A 19,365-nucleotide genomic window follows, 5' to 3' on the forward strand; every position below is an offset into this window, starting at 1 on the left:
GGCTATGAATGCTCTTTTGCTTTTTCCTCAAATATTTCTCAAGTCTGGTAAACTGGGAAATAAAGCTAAAACATAGGTGGTATAGAGAAATTATGAAATTCCTCCAAATCCCAGCTAAATATGTTATTCGAAAAACTTTTTTAGGGGTGCCGGGGTGGCTCGGTCTGTTAAGTGTCTGCCTTTGGTTCAGGTCATAATCCCGGGGTCCTAGAATTGGGCCCCATGTCTGGCTCTCTGCTCAGTGAGGAGTCTCCTTCTTCCTCTCCCTCTGTCCCTCACCCTGCTTGAGCTCCCTCTCTCTCTTTCTCAAATAAGTAAAATCTTTTTAAAAACTTTCATTTTATCTGTGCTATTTTGCTCCTACAAATTCTGAAGACAAATTATCAGCCCCCAAATTGTAATTGTGTCTTGAGGTTCCTTCTCCCATTCTCCCACCCAGCAACCAGACCTTGCCTACCCTGAAACCTGGTCCATGGCAAGGTCTGCTCCTTGCATCTTCTTTATTCAGCCACCTTCTACCCTATTTATAGAACTAGTTAAAAATCGATCAATCAATCAATCAAACTAGGCTCCACACAATTACTGTGGTTATTTCTGAATATTATGTTGTTTTTTTATATGCATGACTTCCAGAGACTTTACCATTATTATTAAGCTTTAATGAAGGTATTGAATAAGAATTTGTCTCATTACAGCTTTAGAGAACTCTGAGAAATTAAGTAGCTGTGTAGAAAGTGTCTGCCTAATAAGTTAAACCCAAAATATTTCTGGTGCCGGCTCATCCCATGGCATCCTGAACAAATGCTACTTGCTCCTGCCAGCCAGATGCTAATAGAGTAGGAATATATATGCTTTACATAAAGATTCCGTTCTTTTTCAGAAGTCCATTAGTGAGGACAATTTCTGCCTCCAAAAAAGGTCAGCATGGAAATCAATTCCTCTGTTTATAAAAATTGGTCATTCTTGCACCTAAATAATTGCAGATGGCTGCCACCACACCTAGCCTGAGACCTTCTCAGATACTCAGCAGGCCAGGGCCTGTCAGCCAGCGCTGGTCCTCTCATTGCTTCTCCTTTAATTCTTCTTCATTTGAAAAGTGTAATTGCAGATCAAATGGATATTAGTGATGGAGCTGAAGGACACATCAAATTCTTGCCTATTTCCTACTCTTTATGCAACTTTGGAAAACTTAATTAAGCTTTTTAAAATAGATCCCTAGGTGGCGCAGCGGTTTGGCGCCTGCCTTTGGCCTAGGGCACGATCCTGGAGACCCGGGATCGAATCCCACATCGGGCTCCCGGTGCATGGAGCCTGCTTCTCCCTCTGCCTGTGTCTCTGCCTCTCTCTCTCTCTCTCTCTCTCTGTGACTATCATAAATAAATAAAAATTTAAAAAAATGTTTAAAATGGATGGGCCCTGCAAAGCTGCCAGAAAACATCCAAATATTTCTGCTTTGGAGATGGAAATTTACACCTATTCATTGCATTGATTCAGAATTCAGCAAATGCTTTAAAAAGAAACCTATGGAAAAATAAGATTCCTGGCTGGGAGTTGTTTTTCCAGATGCTGAGGCTTCTCTGGTTCTCACTGTATTTTCAGAGACCTTGGTTCCTGATATATAAGATGTTCACCATATGATGGTGTGGCGAACATCATTTAATTGCTGAGGAAATTGCTTAGTGCATCCCAGTGTTGGATGTAGGCTTGATTCTGTAGAATGCAGCTTGTAAATTGTTTTAGCACCCCTTAGGAAGCACCCCCTCAAGCTTGTGCATAACGAAACACCTTGCCGTGGAATGTGAAGTTATAAATAGCTAATAATAATAAATGTTTACTATATAGCAGTCATTGTTCTACATGTTTTATAAGCATAAAAGTAATCTTTACCTATATGCAAGGAAGTAGACACTGTTGTCATCTCTGTATTATGGATGAGGGATCTGAGGCACGGAAAGGATGAGAAATCTGCCCAAGGTAGTGGGAGCGAGGTTTTGACCCCATGCTATCTGACTTCAGATTCTGCGAGGCACTATACCAGACTCCCTCCTTAAATAAAAAAGACTGGGGGAGGGAGGAGGCAAGAGTTAAATATCTATCTGAAAACTTTAAGCCGATGAACTGATTTCATTTGAATATTTACTGATTACTGCTATTCACATTTAAAATAAAATTTTAAGATTTCTCAAATGAATTTCTAATTCATTTTAGCAGACACTTGAAACTGCTATTCCAAAGTAGATGAATACTGTCGTGTTTATATTTTATTGTCTATAGAGATAGTTGAATATCTAACTTAGAACCCTAAGCAAGAATGAGGATCGGGACTGAAGAGACTTTAGGTTGATAGTTTTAAGTTTGGTATGCCTAATAAAGACTAAGAACAGGGGTATTTTTAAGTCAGTCATCAGAAGTCAGGTAACCAACAAACACAAATAGACATTTACCCAAGTGTCTACTGGAATAGCTCTATACCATAAGTACTTTATTTTCTATATTACATATAGATTGTATGTATGTGTGTATATATATATAATATATTCTAAGTATATTTTCTATATATTTCTATATGCAAAAATATATTTATTTTCTGATAAGAATTATAAAGTCTTCTTTGGCAATGAATATATGCCCAAATCAGAGCAAGTGAATACAATAGAAATTGATCTCCTTGGGACTGTACTAGGTTGGTCTTCTGTCCTAATGATGTTGTCATTGACAGATTTAGGGAGTTCTCTCAAGTGAGTCTAACTTCCTTTATCTTGTGCACACCCACCTAAATATCTATTTAAGCTTGAGATTCTGGGGGCCAACTGATGTGACTACGGGAGTTAAACTCATTCTCATACTGAAATTCAAAGAAAACAAGAAAATGGGAAAATATACTTGTTAGTGGGCAAGGAGCTCAAAGGGATCTAGAGGCTCCACTTAATTGCACATTCTTATCAAGAAGGGGGTGGAATGGGGAAAGATTTTAGAAGGACTATAAGGTTTCATGGAGAGCAGGAATTCTCATTTCTTAGAGTGATATTTGAGCAAATTGGAGACACTTGGAACTCTTTTTTCTCAAAGCATTGAAGTCTGATTGCATCCAGCCCAGCCTCTGAGGCTCACTTGTTAAGATTCCAAGGAAAGATCTTAGGCTTTGAAGACATCATGGTTTGAACGCTAGCTCCTCCACTTTAACTGTGGGTAAAATAACCTCTCTGAGCTGCAGTTACCTTCCTTCTCCTTATTTTTATGGATTAAATCACAGAGGGACTGTTAGGTGCCTGATACAATTCCAGGCACATAATTTGAAGATTTTAAGGTATTTTGCAGAGTGGCACTCAGTAAATGCAATTAAATGATAGCTGCAAAAAAAAAAAAAAGGATAGCTGCAATTAACAATATTCACATGTTTATTTTTCCTTCAGGCCTATTACAACCTTTGGCTCTTCTTTTTATTGTCTGTTAGTACTTCTACCACTGACTGGGCCAAAAAACAGGTGGGAAGCAATTAGCTCTTTGGACAGAGTAAATGGTGAAAGTTGCTAAAACTAAGTGTAGGGAGCATATATGGATTTAATTTCTGTTTTCTGCCTGTCTCTCATTATAAATAATTGAAAATTAATTATATTATCAATAGCAACATCATTGTCTTCATCAGGACCTGTTCCAAATTTTATACTATCAAAAACTCACCAAAAAAAAAAAAAAAAAACAAGAAAGAAAGAAAAGAAAAAACAAAACCGCATCTCTCACCCTGTCAGGAAACCAATCCATACCCTTATTAAAAACAGAAGCAGGTAATGATTACCCCTGAAAAGTTACCAGAGTCACTGATATTACATGTGGGCGAGATGTTTTTTTTTTCCTGAAGAGAATAAACTTCAACTTGATTACAAGCCAAATTCATATCTTTACTCTAAGAACATTTGAGATCTTTGCTAAATTCAATAAACTATCCTTTTCTTGTCATCTCCCATATTCCCGTATTGCTGTTTCAAAAGTTTGGTCTTTTAAAATAATTTCCATCATTTTACTTCAAGTACAGCAGTTATTTTGAACCCTGGAAATAATTTTTATCAGATTTCTGCTTAGAAAATGCCCTGGTGCAGAGAGGCACCTGGCAAGACAGAAGGAGGTGCAAATCCTAGCCCTGCCACTTGTGACCTTGGGAAGGTTCACTGCTTTGGGCCTGTTTCCTCATTGATCCACTGGGGTTAACAGTACTTCCTGGGGCTTTGGGATGAAGTGGGATCATATATGACCGTGCATGTTGGTGCCTGACAGTAAGTAGCAAGCCTCCAATAAATGTTCCTTCTCCTTTCTATCTCCACTCCCTTGGTAAATTTAAATACCTGTTTTTGGTAATAACGTTGTGCCTTTCTTCTGTTTCAAGGATATGGTTTTGGGAGAAAACAACAGCTTTGATCTTGTGAAGGATGCGTGTTATTTGGCTGGCCCTGGGTCTGGGTATGTACATATATTTATGATGCCCTCTGCCTTATGAATACTCCCCGAGTTAAATGTTTTTCTTCCACTTTACAAGAAAGGAAAATGTGACATTAAGATGTTTCATCATATTGTGTGCTGCCTTTTCAATTTGTCTAGGCCACAGGAAACTTTAAATTTTTTTTATTTATGACTTTCTCTAAGAATACTTATGCAGAACAGGTTGATTGTGTACTATTGAGGCAGTAGTTGACTTCAAATAAGTTGAACCTCAGAATAGTTAGTAGAGATGCTCTTCTCTAGCATATCCTATGGCTCACACATGGGGCCTCGCTTGTGTGGCTCTCTTCCAATTCTGTGCACAAAGGATCAGTTCTGGTGATTAAAGCCCCAGGGGGGAAAAAAAAATAAAGCCCCAGGGGAAGAATGAGCATTTCATAAACAGCTTCATAGAGCAAGACAAACTTACTGGAAGCATAGGAAGTAAAAAATAAAGCTCCAAATCATAGTTTTTAAGCACTTAGGGATAGAAAATAAGAAAGTTAGTTTAAAATTGCCATCAAAATAATTTCTTCTAAGTAGAAAAATATAAGGGATAGAGTTTAAATTTCTGAAATCTTCACACGCAGCTCAAATAGAAATTTCCAAAGAATTTCTCCGCACATGCTTGTATATAGTTTTAATGCAGCATCACAGGGCATTACTAATGATAATGCATTTAAATCCTCCTTACTATCTTCCATGCTTTTTGAAACCAGTTCTTTTTCCATCTATTTCATTCAATCATTGTTTCTTTTTCTGTACTATATTCACTTTCTCAATATCTTAGCCTAATACTGTCACTTAAAAGCAGCCTATGTGAAGGTGGCTTAGTTGGTTAAGTGTCCGACTCTTGATTTTGGCTCAGGTCATGATCTTGGGGTCATGAGGTCAGTCCCACATCGGGGTCTGCCCTGGGTGTGGAGCCTGCTTAAGATTCTCTCTCTCGCCCCTCCCACTCCCACTCTCTTTCTTAAAAAAACAAAAACAAAAATCTTTTACCCTATCCTTTGTTCTTGAAAAAATACAACCACCATGGAGAAGCATTCTTAACCAGACTAAGGATTTATCTTAAATATTACCTTCAAAAACACACAATTTAAATATGGTTCCTATAAACTAAGAAGATTAAACAAAAACCTGAAAATATATCAAAGTTTATTTGGGTGTTATTTTAAATAAAGGATGAATTTTTTTTTTTTTTATGTCTCTCCTTTAAAAAAAAGCCTCAAGTTACAAATATAATAAAACGAAGTTACCCAAGTTAGGCATTAAAACAGATTCCAGTTATTCCATGTCCTATTAGAGGAGTTTAAAAATAGTTCATATCCTCCAGTCTAAACAGCAATTGGGCAGAGACACTTCTTGTCCAACAGATATTTACTGTGGGGGTACTTTCTGTCAGGTACTGAGGATACCAAACTGAATCGGACATGGGAGGAAAGCAGCTGGTGAATCTCCTGCCTTTGGGTTTTCAGTACACCCATTTGGGAACCCACCAAGAAATACAGAATAGCCAATCTTAGATATTGAGAGGTTCCTGGTAAAGAAAATGCCTCTAAATGAAAAGGATATTTCAGGGGAAGGGCGAGGTTGCATCTGAGAGAGATGGGCCCCTTAACCATCTGCATTTATAATACAGAAAAAATAGCATGAGAAGAGCTAACTTGGTTCTTTGCCGTCTTTCCCTTCCACATGCTGCATTCTCCTTGCCTGGCACTTAGACAGTTTTGTGGCAGGCCTGTGCTGGGGCCCTGCCTGGGGACTGAGCCACAGCTCCCTCAGGACTCAGATATGTAAAATGAAAAGTTCCATCTGCTCTGCAGATTCACTTGCATACCAGTTAGGGAGCTCCAAGTGTGGAATTTTCAAATTAGGGTTAGTTTGCTGGAGATTGGCTTTATCTTCACGTTAACTCATGTGTGGCAGCAGGCAGTGCTGGAGATTTGTTTTCTTTGTTTTCCTTTAGAATGTGATAATGTAAGTATTAGAAATCATTGGGTTTTTTCCTCAGTGCCTAGATGGAGGACAGGTGTTTAAATCGCCATGTACCCTATTTGCTCATTATTATTGATCTCTCGCTCTAGAGATAATTGCTTATTAGCTCCTTGAGTGAGGCTCTCCCCCTCCTTCTTACTTTCCATTTTAAAAAATGAAAACACTCGAGACTAAGGGAAAATTGTAAATAAAACCTTCAAATTCAGCAACCTGCACAGATGCTTTCCAAACAGACCTCTCCCATGGGGATCACACTGGGAGAGAAGGAGGCAGCACTCTTTTTCCCAAAGTAGTCCTGAAAGGGGCTGAAGAAATGTATGTTTCCTTTTATATCCTGAAGCCTGCTCTGCAAAACTGCCTTAGGTGGGATATGTGTGCAGGAAGGTTGGGAATAGCCAGAGAGAGCAAACAAAAGGAAATGCCTTGTGACCTAGGTCTACCATTTGACATTTTCCCGTAGGAGTTATGCCTGTCTGGCATTTTTAAAAAACTTGGTTCTTTGTAGGAGCAGCCTGAGGGACAGTGTGCAGCTTCCCTGGGGTCCTTTCCCCAAATGCTTTTCCCATCTGTGTAATGAATTGTTGAGTTCAGTATTTGCCTTTTCTTCTGAGCTGTAACCCTGGTGTTTGTATTCTGCCCCAGGTCACTCAGTTGTTCAGAAAGAGGCCACGAAGACATGCCGTTGCTCAAACAGCATCCTAGCCCTCACTGGCGTGGTTCAGGCTGCAAAGCAGTTGGTGGTACCTCTGTTCCCAGTGAATGTCCTGGACCCCTAGAGCCTCAGCAGCAAGTTAACAAAACAATGCCTTGCCCCAGGCTCCTGGCCCCAGGAATGCAAGGGCATCTCACAGACACCAGGGCTGTACCCCTGACCCCACTCAGCTCAGCTCTGCCTTCCCCTGTTCCCTCTAGCTCACAGGCTGCAACTGATCAGCTGCTTGGAAGGGACAGCCAGACAGGGCAACAGCCTCTTCTATCCTACACCCCAGCAGGGACCCACAGAAGCAATGGTCACAGCCTGGTCCAGCCTGCCAGTCCAAGAAGCCATGAGCCCAACAGCCCAGAGCATGGGATAGAAGAGGCAACAAGGATGCGGGTCTTGCTATCTCAGCGGCCTGCCCTGCCTTGGGTCAAGCGGGCCCACACAGTCAGAGAGGACAGCCTCCCCGAGGGCTCCTCATCACCTGAGTTTGCAAACCTGAAGCACTACAAAACACAGCAGGCTCATTCAAGCTCAAGCAGCACTCTTGAAGACACGCCTCTTGGGACCCCAAGCACTCCAGGGAGGATCTCCCTCCGGATATCTGAGTCAGTCCTACAAGCCTCCCTACCACCTCGGGAGGACTATGATGATGAAGTGTTTGTGAAGGACTTGTACCCCAATGCCACTTCTAGTCTCACATTGGAACTGCCCCCACCCCCACCCCCTCCACTGAGTCAGGACACCCCAGTGAATAGCTCTGACGACTTTCCTCCACCTCCTCCCCAAGCTATGTATGAGGCAGAGCTGGACAGTGAGGATTACAAGGAGCCCCATACCAGGTAAGTGGGCAGACTCTGTGAAGGGCAAGCCCCCTGCTGAGGAAAAAAAGGGAGCCCCTCTAGTAAGAGACTTTCACACTGCAGACTCCCCAGATCCTCCATTGGTTGCAGTAGAGAGAGCCCTGATGTGGAGATTTTCCATACAAGCTTAAGTCATGAAACTGGCAGAACAGTTTGTTTACCTTGGCTGGTTGTTACCCTAGTTCCCAATACTAGCATTGGGAGCAATGGGACAAGAGTATTGAAAACGAACACCAAAGACCGAAAGGCGTAGTTCACTTCTGTGGACATGATAAGTTCAGGGGGTCCAAAAAAGTAAGGTCCCTCTTCCCTGCTTGAGTTCTGAATCCGTTAAGAAGACAAAGGAGGAAGACGTAAAAGAAAGAGTATCACTTTTATTATTGATAGAGATGGTACTGGAAAATACGGCTTCTCTCTGAGTGTAAATGAGCCTCCTGATGCTGAGCCTACCAAGTTTATCTGCGTAGCCACAGGCCGTGCCAAGTACACACTGGTGTGTGTGTGTGTGTGTGTGTGTGTGTGTGTGTGAGAATGGAGGGAGGAAAAGGGGTGAAGATTAGCCTAGGGGCAGCCTCACTCAGAAAAAGAGGCTGGACTATGCACAGGCTCTGGTCAGCTTTCTTTCCAATGTCCGTTGCAAAGGATAAAGAACAGAGCTAAAGGTCAGTAATGTTTAGGAAAACCTATGGAAGCCAAAAGAATGGGGAAGAAGCACTTTCCAACACATACTCCCTGGGAAAAGAGATCTCTGAACCCCAGAAGAACACACCGTGCCTCTGGTAACTCCCTCTAAACATCACAAGGGTGATGTACTATCAGCACCGTGTTTGCCTGGACCTTTCAGAAAGCTCTGGACTCTCACTGCAACATTAACCAAAACTGAATTCCAACTAGATCCATCCCCCTTAAAAACTCACACAACTTCCCTGTGACCACCTGTGGGGCCAAGGAGAAAGTCCTTGAGGACTCTGCAGTTTGGGAGGTGGGATAACTTCAGAGCATGACCACCTGGCCCCCCCTCCCCATTCCTCATGTGAGAAGCGACAGCCCCAGTGGGGAAAACTCCTACCTTAGTCTTCCTACCCTTTTGCTGATGCCTCTTACTCTCTTTTTTAATATCCCTAGCAGCTCCAGCAAAGTTGCCAAGGTGACAGTTGCCAAGGAAAGGCCCATTCCTGGTATAGTCCATTTGGCTGGTAGTCAGACACCGGCTTCCAGATCCCAAACTTCTGTTAGAGATTCAGAGACCAACGAGACCAGCCCACCTTCCGCCATGGGTGCTCTGCCCCAACCTGCTGGGGCTCTTGGCCAGGAGCCAAGCCCAGGGCAGCCACCTCCCATCCATGACCCAGACTGTGGGACTCAGGGTTTAGAAAAGAATGTTAGTTCTGGCCCTCAGAAGACCTCAGAAGACATCAGAACAGAGGCCCTGGCCAAGGAAATTGTCCACCAAGACAAATCTCTGGCAGACATCTTGGATCCAGACTCCAGAATGAAGACAACTATGGACCTGATGGAAGGTTTGTTTCCCCGAAATGTTCACTTGCTGAAGGAAAATAGCATAAAGAGAAAGGCCATGCAGAGAACTATCAACTGTGCAGGATACGAAGGCAAGAGGTAAGTCCCTGCCCTGGTAACACCCTGATGGTGCATGTTTACCGTGGTGTGCTGCATCCCAGCCCCCAGCCACAGGGGTGAGCAGTCTGTTATTTTTCCTCCTTTTGATTTCTCCTGGGTTATTGCAATATATTCTCACATGTTTGATTTCCTTAAAGGACTACTATGGGAAAGGTTTAGAGCAGTTTTTGTTTTCTCTTTAATTTTCAATGAAAGCTATGTAGATTGATGGACTGGAACTCTATGGTTAGTGGCTTCTAGACTAAATAAAAACAGCATTTCCTCTAAATTTGGGCTTGCCCTTTAGAATTTTCCAACTGATTCTAACTAAATTACTAACAAGAATAGTATGTTTTGATTTGGGGGAGGGGGAGAAGGAGAAAGGAAAGAGTTATGGAATCCTTACAGGCTCTTTGATAGGTTGTTGGTGACTTTCCTAATATGAGGCCTAAACTGTCACCTGGTCCTCCTTCTTCAGATTTGGCAGAGACTGATTGAGGTGAAGTGACTTATCCAGGGTCATGTGCTAAGCAGACATTTAGTGAGTACCTAAAATGTGCAAGGCAATCTACCAGATTCCGCAAAGGACCCAAAAATGAGTTTCTGAGTGCACCAGTCATCAGTTCACCATGGATGGTTGTAGTACATCAAGTTTAGGAGCTTCCATTCATTCTGTTCTCTGACCACTTGCTGTAGAAAGGCCAAAGTAACTTACACATACATCCTTAGCAAAGCATTTCCTAGCATTATCCCTGAGAACTTACATTCTCTCTATCGATTTAGAAGTGAAATAGTCATCTAACTTTTGCAGCGGAGACCTTCTGGAACAATTTCAAAAGGGTGGCATGCACCATCTTCTGGTGGAAAGGAGCATTGTCCTGTTGTACATGAGACTCAGCAAATAGCCTTTGTGAGGGTTAATTAAATGCCTGAGAAGCCAATTTGTAATGCAATGAATATATCGGGGAGGGGGGGGGACGTGGGGGAGCATATAAGAAAACCTTTCCCTATTTTTTCAAATGACTGAATTAAATTTGTTTAGAAGAATAGTCCTAGCAAGCAGGAAACTAGTAAAAATCACTTTTTTCTGTGGTTCCTTATTCCACAGTAAAGTGATGGATGGTCTAGGTGTTAAATAAAGTCACAAGATTGAAACAACTCTCCAAGAGAACCTAACCCCCCTTCCATAGTCATTTATTCAGCTAGTAGAATCTTCCCTGTACTGTGGAAGACAGCTTGGTTACAGTAAGACAGAGAACTCTAGGTAACAGGTTTCTCCGTTCCAGGTTTGTTCTCCAGCCCCGAGACCCCTGTTGTGTAACCGAGGAGTAGACTTCACATCTTGTCCTCACTGACCAGCAAGTTCTAGATTTCTTAGGTTTATCTGGGGTATCATGCTTACATGAGAAGGAAAAAGAGTTGGTGCAACAATTCTAGTAGGCATCAGGAAGATTATAGTGACCTGGAAGAGTAGGAAACAACCCACGATCTGAGGTGTGTGTAGCACCTTCAAGATAACTTCACATTGATCAAGTCACAGCTCCCCCGTGGTCTTTCTGTGCAATAGGGGGTCACTATTGTTCTTATATTTATCACAAAAGGAAAACGTGCGGGAGGTGAAATGACTCACCCAGAGTCACCTGGCAGATCCACAGGCCTGACTCCCAGTCTCCCTCCCAGTACTGCCTTTGATGTTTTCCAGCCCAGGTTTGCCCAGCATCAAGAGCCCTATGCATAATAATCACTCACTAGTAAATATGTATTCATCCTAATTTCTGGGAAGGGACTGAATAGAATTTTTTTACACATTTCCAAATGGATAGGCCTGCGGTGAGATGAAGTTTCTGTGCTATGTACTTTTTTGTTCTTTATGGTATAGGAGTGAAGACAAGGAAGCCATGGGCATGTTGGTCAACTGCCCTGCCTACTACAATGTGTCTGCTCCCAAGGCTGAACTTCTGAACAAAATCAAAGATATGCCAGAAGAGCTGAATGAGGAAGAGGAGCAGGTGGATGTCAATGAAAAGAAGGTAAAGGAAGAATTGGGGCCTGTGTTCTGCTCTCCCCCAAGACAGCCAAGGTCCTAGCAGGGTTACCTGCCCCTTAGGGCAGAAGAGGAAGAAGGGCCTGTCACATCACCAGCCCTGCCCATACCATCAGTGGACTCTTGACTTCATGGCACTTAGTGATTTCTCACAGCTTTCCTGTCATTTTCATTTTTACAGATGACAAAAGTAAAGGTGACTTCCTAAAAGTCGCATAGCTGAGACTAAAACCCAAGTGCCCTGCCTCTTAATCCAACGTAGACCCTGACATTCTTCTCAGAGCTAACCAGCCAATGCCCACGATCTGTGTCATTTTCCTTTCATGTTTCATGGTCAGAAGGATCATGGAAACTGGAAAATGTAGAAACTTTAAGGGAAAAGACTGATTGGCAAACGATACTTGTGAGGAAAGGTAATTAATCTTTAGGTTCCCCCACTCTCTCTGCAATACTCCAGTGAAGAGTTTGGAAGCACATGTTGGAATTTAGCCGTTAGCATTTGATACTCCTACAGAAATTTCAAATGGAAAGTATTCAAAAAATGACCGTGATGCTGCCGCTCTTTTCCCACATACCCTGGAGATCTAAGCCAGGCTGTGCCTGCAGGGGAGAAAGTTCTTGCCATTCCACTTTCCTACAGCCCCAGAGGAGCCTCCTGCCACTGTGCTTTGAGCTCTTCATACAAGTCAGGCTTGCCTGCTGAAAAAGGACTCTTTGTTAAAGCTGGTCTCTTGCTGAGCTTGGAATGTAAGTGGCTCTCAGTGGTACCAATTCCAGGAGAAGCTCTCTTACGTGATTCTATTTCATTTAGTCTGTGTGTCCTAAACTCTCTTGTTTTTGTGTGGATTGAGACCACAGGATCTAGACCCTGGGAGCAGGGCATCATGGGGCAGGAGGATTTAGGGATTTTAGAAGCACCTCCATCACGGGGGTTCCTCTGCCACCCATTGTTCTGGCTCCTCTGGCGCCAGGACTCCCAAGCACATGGCTGACTCACTGATGCGGCCACTGCAGTAACACGCTCTCCCAGCGCAGAGTTTCCTGTGTAAACCCCTGCTTCATGGCACACCTTCTGGCATACCCCTTACTTCAGTTCTGCCAAATGCCCCCATTAATGGGTCCTCTGTCAGGAAAAAAAACACCAGCCCCGCGCTGTCTATATTTATCCCAAAGAGGGAGCTATATAAACACCATTACAGGTACCAGGTTGTCATGACCCCTTTCGCTGAATATTTTACAGGTTTTTGTCTTGTTGTTGTTTGCATGTACAAATACCCTATTTTACAGTAGCAGTGGGACAGGTTACTTGGTGCTTAAAAAAAAAAACAAAAAACACTTTTCCATCACTTTATCATCAGCCTCTCACTCTGATGATTATGTGGCAAAAGTATTTTTAGATTAAGAATATAAAGGCACAGAGGATTAATACTCATAGGAAATAATAGTAGATGCCATGTACTGGGCACTTCTTGTTAAGCTGTGTTTTTCTTTTTTTTAAAGATTTTATTTATTTATTCATAATAGACACAGAGAGAGAGAGAGAGAGGCAGAGACACAGGCAGAGGGAGAAGCAGGCTCCATGCAGGGAGCCTGATGTGGGACTTGATCTCGGGTCTCCAGGATCACGCCCTGGGTTGAAGGCAGGCACTAAACCACTGAGCCACCCAGGAATCCCAAGCTGTGTTTTTCATAGTGCCATATTATCTTTATTTCCACAAAACTGCTCTAACACCTGTATTGCCACATTTTACACTGAAGTCATCAGGAGTCAGAAGGAGTCAGGCAAGGGGAGAAGAAGACAAGACATGCCAGAAAAAGGGATTGGCACAGAAAAAGACGTGGAAAAACATAGGGAACATGTGTGTACTAAAGAAAGGCTCTGCCAGAAGTTTGATATTTTGGAATGTTAGAACAAACAAAAAGGCTTATGCCTCAGTTAGACAGTTAGAAACTACCAAATTTAGAGGATCACACAGGAAGGAAACAAATCCCAAAAGATGAGGCAGGGAGGCTCCACAGGAGCCAGAAGGCAATGGAGGCTACATGGGGCTTTGTGTGAAAGGCTAAAGAATTCAGATCTTACTGTATGGTGGTAGAGAACCCTATAAGGTGTTTTTAATGAACTACAAGCTTATTCATATGTGACAGAATTTTCATTGGTGTCATCTGCATTTACATATCTGACTTGGAAACAGAAAACATGTAAGTTTTAAACGATGTTGTGGAAGGCATCTATTAGTATTTTCAGCATAGAGTTGAAAATGCAGTTCCCTTCCTAATATAAAACAAGTTTTTCTAAGGGTGATTTTAAAAAATGATGCTTGGTCAAGATTGTTCCAAGGCAGAGTATAGCCTTCCACTAATTTTCACAAAGTAATAGTTTATTGCCTAATATTTAATTAATTAATTAATTAATTTTTTAAAGATTTTATTTATTCATGAAAGACACAGAGAGAGGCAGAGACACAGGCAGAGGGAGAAGTAGGCTCCATGCAGGGAGCCTGATGTGGGACTCGATCCCAGGACTCCAGGATCATGCCCTGAGCCGAAGGCAGACACTCAACCGCTGAGCCACCCAGGCGTCCCTATTGCCTAATATTTAAAGTTACTAATAGCCTAAGATCTATTTCTAGGCATGAAATTCACTGAGTCCAAATTTATTAATATTTTTAAAAATTGAAATTAGACTGAAATGAATTCTACTTTAACATATTTTTATGTATACACTGTAGATGATGGATTATAATATTCCAAGTAAATGTAAGCATTAAAGTATGAAATGCTTTCATTGTCTGAACATAACTAAAGACAGTCTAATAATTAGAACTTTAAATTATTTGCCTAACCCCACCGTATCTATTAGGCAAATATCCGCTTCAGCAGATCCCATGATTGTTTATTCTGAAGGCCAAAAGGCTTTGGCTTAGAGACTTAATGGCAAAAAGAAGGTGTTGTTCCTCAGAACTGGCTTTCCCCAGGAGATCATTAGCAACCCAAATGGTTCTCAGCTGCCCATTTCTGTTGCTCTTCTTCATTCCTCAAGTTCCAGATTTCTCTGTGGTCTTTCTTCCTTTCAGCCTGAAAGACTTCCTTCAGCATTTCTTTTCAAATAGATCTGCTGGTGACACTTTCTCTTAGTTTTTCTTCATCTAAGTATGTCTTTATTCTGCTGCCATTCCCGAAGGAGATTCTCACTGGATATGTGATGCTGGGCTGACTGTTCTTTTCTTTTAGAATTTTAAAATTATTATTCCACCTTGTTGCTCCCATGGTTTCTGATGAGAAATGCACGGTCATTTAATATTGTTTCTCCTATATGCAATGTGTTGTTTTTCTCTGGTTTCTTTCAAAAAATTTTTCTGTATCTTTGATTTTTAGTTTGATTATGATCTGCATGGTCCTGATTTTTTGGGTTTATCCTATTTGGCATTTACGAACTTCTTGATTCTGTAAACTTATGTTTTTCACCAAATTCAGGAAGTTCTCAGCTATTATATCTTCAGATATTTTTTATGCACTCATCTCTTCTTCTTTTGGGACTCAAGTATCACAAATAGTAGACCTTTTGATATTGCCCCACATGTCCCTGAAGCTCTGTTCCAATTGAATAATTCATGTAGGTCTGTCTTCATTCTGCCAGTAATTTTCTTAATTTCATATGTAGTTTTCAGTTCCAAAATTTCCATGTAGTTTTTCTTTTGTTTGGTTGGTTGGGGGTTTTTGGTAGATTTTATTTTATTTATTATATTTATTTATATATTTATTAATTAATCTATCTACCTGTTTTATAGAGCGCAAGAGAGATTGAGCAGGTGGAGGGGCAGAGGGAGACAGAGAGAGAGATTCCCAAGCAGACTGTGTGCTGAGCACAGAGCCTGACACGGGCGGCTCGATCTCAAGACCTGAGATCATGACCCGAGCCGAAATCAAGTCAGATGCTTAACCGACTAAACCACCTAGGCATCCCCCATTCAGTTAGTTTTTTGTAGTGTCTGTTTCATTGCCAATAACTTAATTATTTCAAGAGTGTTTTTTACTTACACTTTGGAAGAAGGTCATAAAAGCCACTTTAAAGGCCTTGGCAATCCCAGCACTGGGGTTCTGTCAGAGTTAGCGCCTGTTGATTGTTTTCCCCTGGGAATTGCTCAACATTTTACTGTTGTGGTTTATGGTTTTGTATTTGTTTGTTTGTTTTTTTATATTGGGCAATTTTGTATTGTATCCTGAACATTTTGAGTATTATGTTGTGAGACTCTGGGTTCTGTTAAAATCCTCTACAGAATGTTGACCTTTTTTGTTTTCATTTTAGCAGGCAGCTATTTAGCTTTAGACTACAAGTGCTATCCCACCTCTGGGTGCCAGTTCCAATATTATTCCTGTTTTCAGAGCCTTTGCTGTGTTGTACAGGTCTGTCCCAGACATGCACCATTCAGAGGTTAGCCTGGGACTTGGGTAGCTGCTGTGTTCAATTCTCAAAGCCTTCGCTGTGCTGCCTCAGGTCTGTACTACACACATGCAGCTTGAGTGTGAGCCAGGGACTTATGGCAGTTCACACACAGAGTTAGGGGATCTTCTTTCCAGCTCTCTCCTGGCCATTATTTCCCCACATTCCCTGGCTCCCAGCAGCTCCTCTGCCTGGCCTCTGGCTAGAAAGACAAGTTCTCTGTGCTGCTATGCTATTCTGCATGACTGAGACCACCCTTGATAAAAGAGAAAGAACTAGTGGGAATTCTCCTCACACTCTTCAAACCACTTCCTCTAACCAGAAAGAAGGGTTTTTCTCTTGGGATTGTCAGTGCCTGTGCCACCACTGCAGAGTGCAGCTCGGGGAGTAGAGCTACTCTTGGAAGCCAAGGCTAGGAGAAGAAAAGGGAGGGTTAAAAGGATTTTCTCCCACATTCTTAGCTCACAGAGGCCCCTTTTCTGGTCTTCTTGTTTCAAAGGCAGGGCTTTTCTCCGAATTTTGCTGCCACACCCTGTGTGCAGTTCTGCACTGCTCAGAGAGCAAAAAAGGCAGGAAATTAATCCCCATTCTGGGTCGTATTTCATATTTGGCTCCCTGCCCCAACACATTGCCATACTTAACTTTACAGAGCCCCCTTCAGAGTCCAGGGATGTTAGTTGTGCTAACGGGGGAGGCTGTAGTGGGTATACGCCATCTTGACTAACATCAAGAGTTCCTAGCTCTTCCCCCTCCTCAGGATTTACCAGGAGGGAGAGAGCTGTAGCAGGTTTGCATTTTAGAAATCTCTCTGGCAGCTGTGGAGTAAGACGGGAGGAAGCAGTGGTAGTTGGGAGGCTATTATAGGAAAGTGATAATACCTGTGTAAGCCGTGAGAAACAGATGGATTTAAATAAAGGGGGGCAACATGAACAGCACCTGGGGACAGATTAGGCATGGAGTATGGTAGAGAGAAAAGGGTCAAGACTGCCTCTCAAGTTTCTGGCCTAGATGGCTATCATAACTGAAATAGGGAAAGCAGGGAGGTCATTTAGGGAGGGAGGATGATGGGCTGAGTTGAATTTAAAGAAACTCAGTATTGTTTCTTGTATGTCAGAGATTCCTGACACCCAGAACCAAGAGACCATACTAAGTAAATAGGACACCATTCTGATCATAAGCCTTCCTGAGAGGAACTGAATGTAAAGAAAGAACCACTCTTGACAGAAAATGTGCCAGAGAATATTTGAAATGGCTGCTGAGTCCCCAAGATCCTTCTGTTTTGCTCAGGTCACACAGCATGAGATAGAGGTTTGATCCCACTCCTATCACTGAAAAATTGCCCCCGCCTTCTCTCTCGGATGCAGTTCAGCTGAGAAAACAACCATGTGCTCCTATATCCTCCCATTTAAAACCAAAGAAAGAAGGAACCACAAAGCCTATGGCTGAAATATCTTTATCTTCCTCATTTTTACTATGTAGAAGCCTGAATTCCACTCTGCCCCTCAACTCCAGCCACACAGCTAGGAGTCCTGAATTATTTATTTGAGATGAAGACAATCTGTCAGCAGAGGCCACCTGTGTTAGTAGTGATGTGATTGACAGCAGCGTCAGCACAAATCCTTGAACAGAAGGCAAAGTGGCATTGCCTTGCCGGGAAGAAGTTGAGTATTCCCCTAGAGACATCATCCTAAAATGAGTGGTGTATGTTCTTCAGACTCTTGCTGAATCTTAATGGTAGCACACAAAAGTAGTAACTCGAATGTGTGCAGTACTTTCATATTTCCCAGAATGCTTGCACAAGCTTCCTTGTATTTGAGTCTCGTGACATTCCTATCAGCTATTTTAATGTAGTGATTAGAGCCTGACCCCTGGAGCCAGACAACCTGGCTCTGGCAAGTAAAATAACCTCTATCCACCTTACTTGCCTCATTAGTAAAACCAGGATAATAATAGCACCCATCTCATCGGGCTGTGGTGAGTAGTAATTGAATAGTAGAACACTTAAATAGTGCCTGGCACAGAGAAAAAGCTTAATATTTAAACATTATTAGGTTTTAGGCAGGTATTATTATCCCCTTGCCATGAGTGAGAAAGTGGAGGCACAGAAGTTCAGATGGCTTTGCCTGATGGTGAATTTTCTGTCAGAGCCTCGACTCCTGGTTCCTGCAGTAGTAAAGAGGTGAGAAGGGCCCAGCAGAGATGCTGCAAGCAGATGGTAAGGTGGGGAGGAAGAGTGTATTTAAACTATATTTAGAGAAAGAACCCTTAGAAAAATAGCATCTCACACAGGGTGACATAACAGTTTATATCAGGTGAGAAGAGAATAAATGTGATGAGTTTGCAAATTAAGTAGCTCCTGAGACATCAGTATGTCATTAAAACAAGCCCCTCTAAAAAAGACCGGTATTTTCTCTCCCGCAGTGCATTCTGCAGATAGAAGTTGATAGGGCTTTTTGTTCGTTTGTTTTGAAGAGGTCTGCCTGGCAGAGAAACAGTTGTTTGGTACAGCCAACTTTCCCTTGTTGCCTTCAGTTATATCTCATTTAGCTACATTTTTTAAAGCCAAATTTCCATAACTTAAAGGCTTAGAAAAAAAAAATCAAATGCTATCCAAATGTGCACCATTTGGGCCTGGCGTGACTGATGGGACTGCTCAGTAACTTACATATCCAGCTTGTCCATGTGTGCTCATGTACTACATTGCAGCCCAGCAAATAGCTTTCAGAAATCACAGTGCCACGAAATGTGTACTGGTTCATGCCACAGAATCCTCCCTGCATCACTGCCAGACACTTTGATTCCATTCCTCCTTACACCATCAAGCCCCCCACTCCCCGTACACATTAGCTCCCATACAGAGAGGCTTGCGGTCCTGACCAGTATCGATGTCTCTGAAAACCAAAACAGGTGTGGTGCAGAGGATAAAGGATTAGCCTGCTGAACCTGGTCCCTGATTGCTTTTGAGCTGTGTCACATTCCTGGCTCAGGACTTGCCCCCGGAGCCACACTTGCTTGGTAGCTACCCTTTCTGTGCTACAGACTGGCATAAGCATCTGAGAGCGATGGTGAGCCGAGGCCAGCAGAGATTCAGCCCAACGCGGAGGGCAGACTTACCCTACAGGGTCTCTGCTCGTTCACAGATCCAAAATCATGCCTCTCCCTTAAAATATCAGCTGCTGAAGCCATGATTATTTTTTTTAATAATATCAATTAAATGATTAACAAA

At 42.3% G+C, this 19,365-nt stretch overlaps 1 protein-coding gene across 6 annotated transcripts in view; it reads left to right on the top strand.

The window, feature by feature from the left end:
- The window catches only part of SHROOM3 (shroom family member 3), a 173,427-nt gene that overhangs the window by 144,186 nt on the left and 9,876 nt on the right, over positions 1–19,365 (top strand). For 5 of the 6 annotated variants that reach the window (XM_049105065.1, XM_049105062.1, XM_049105060.1 and 2 more), the window contains 4 exons: positions 4,382–4,455; positions 7,114–8,013; positions 9,160–9,651; positions 11,531–11,681. In XM_049105065.1, the coding sequence (XP_048961022.1) occupies positions 4,382–4,455; positions 7,114–8,013; positions 9,160–9,651; positions 11,531–11,681 (1,617 nt within the window). The remainder of the gene's footprint in view (positions 1–4,381; positions 4,456–7,113; positions 8,014–9,159; positions 9,652–11,530; positions 11,682–19,365) is intronic. The other variant, XM_035709520.2, reaches the window with a different exon arrangement.

Source organism: Canis lupus, chromosome 32 (genome assembly GCF_003254725.2).
Source record: "Canis lupus dingo isolate Sandy chromosome 32, ASM325472v2, whole genome shotgun sequence".
Classification (NCBI taxonomy): Eukaryota; Metazoa; Chordata; class Mammalia; order Carnivora; family Canidae; genus Canis; species Canis lupus.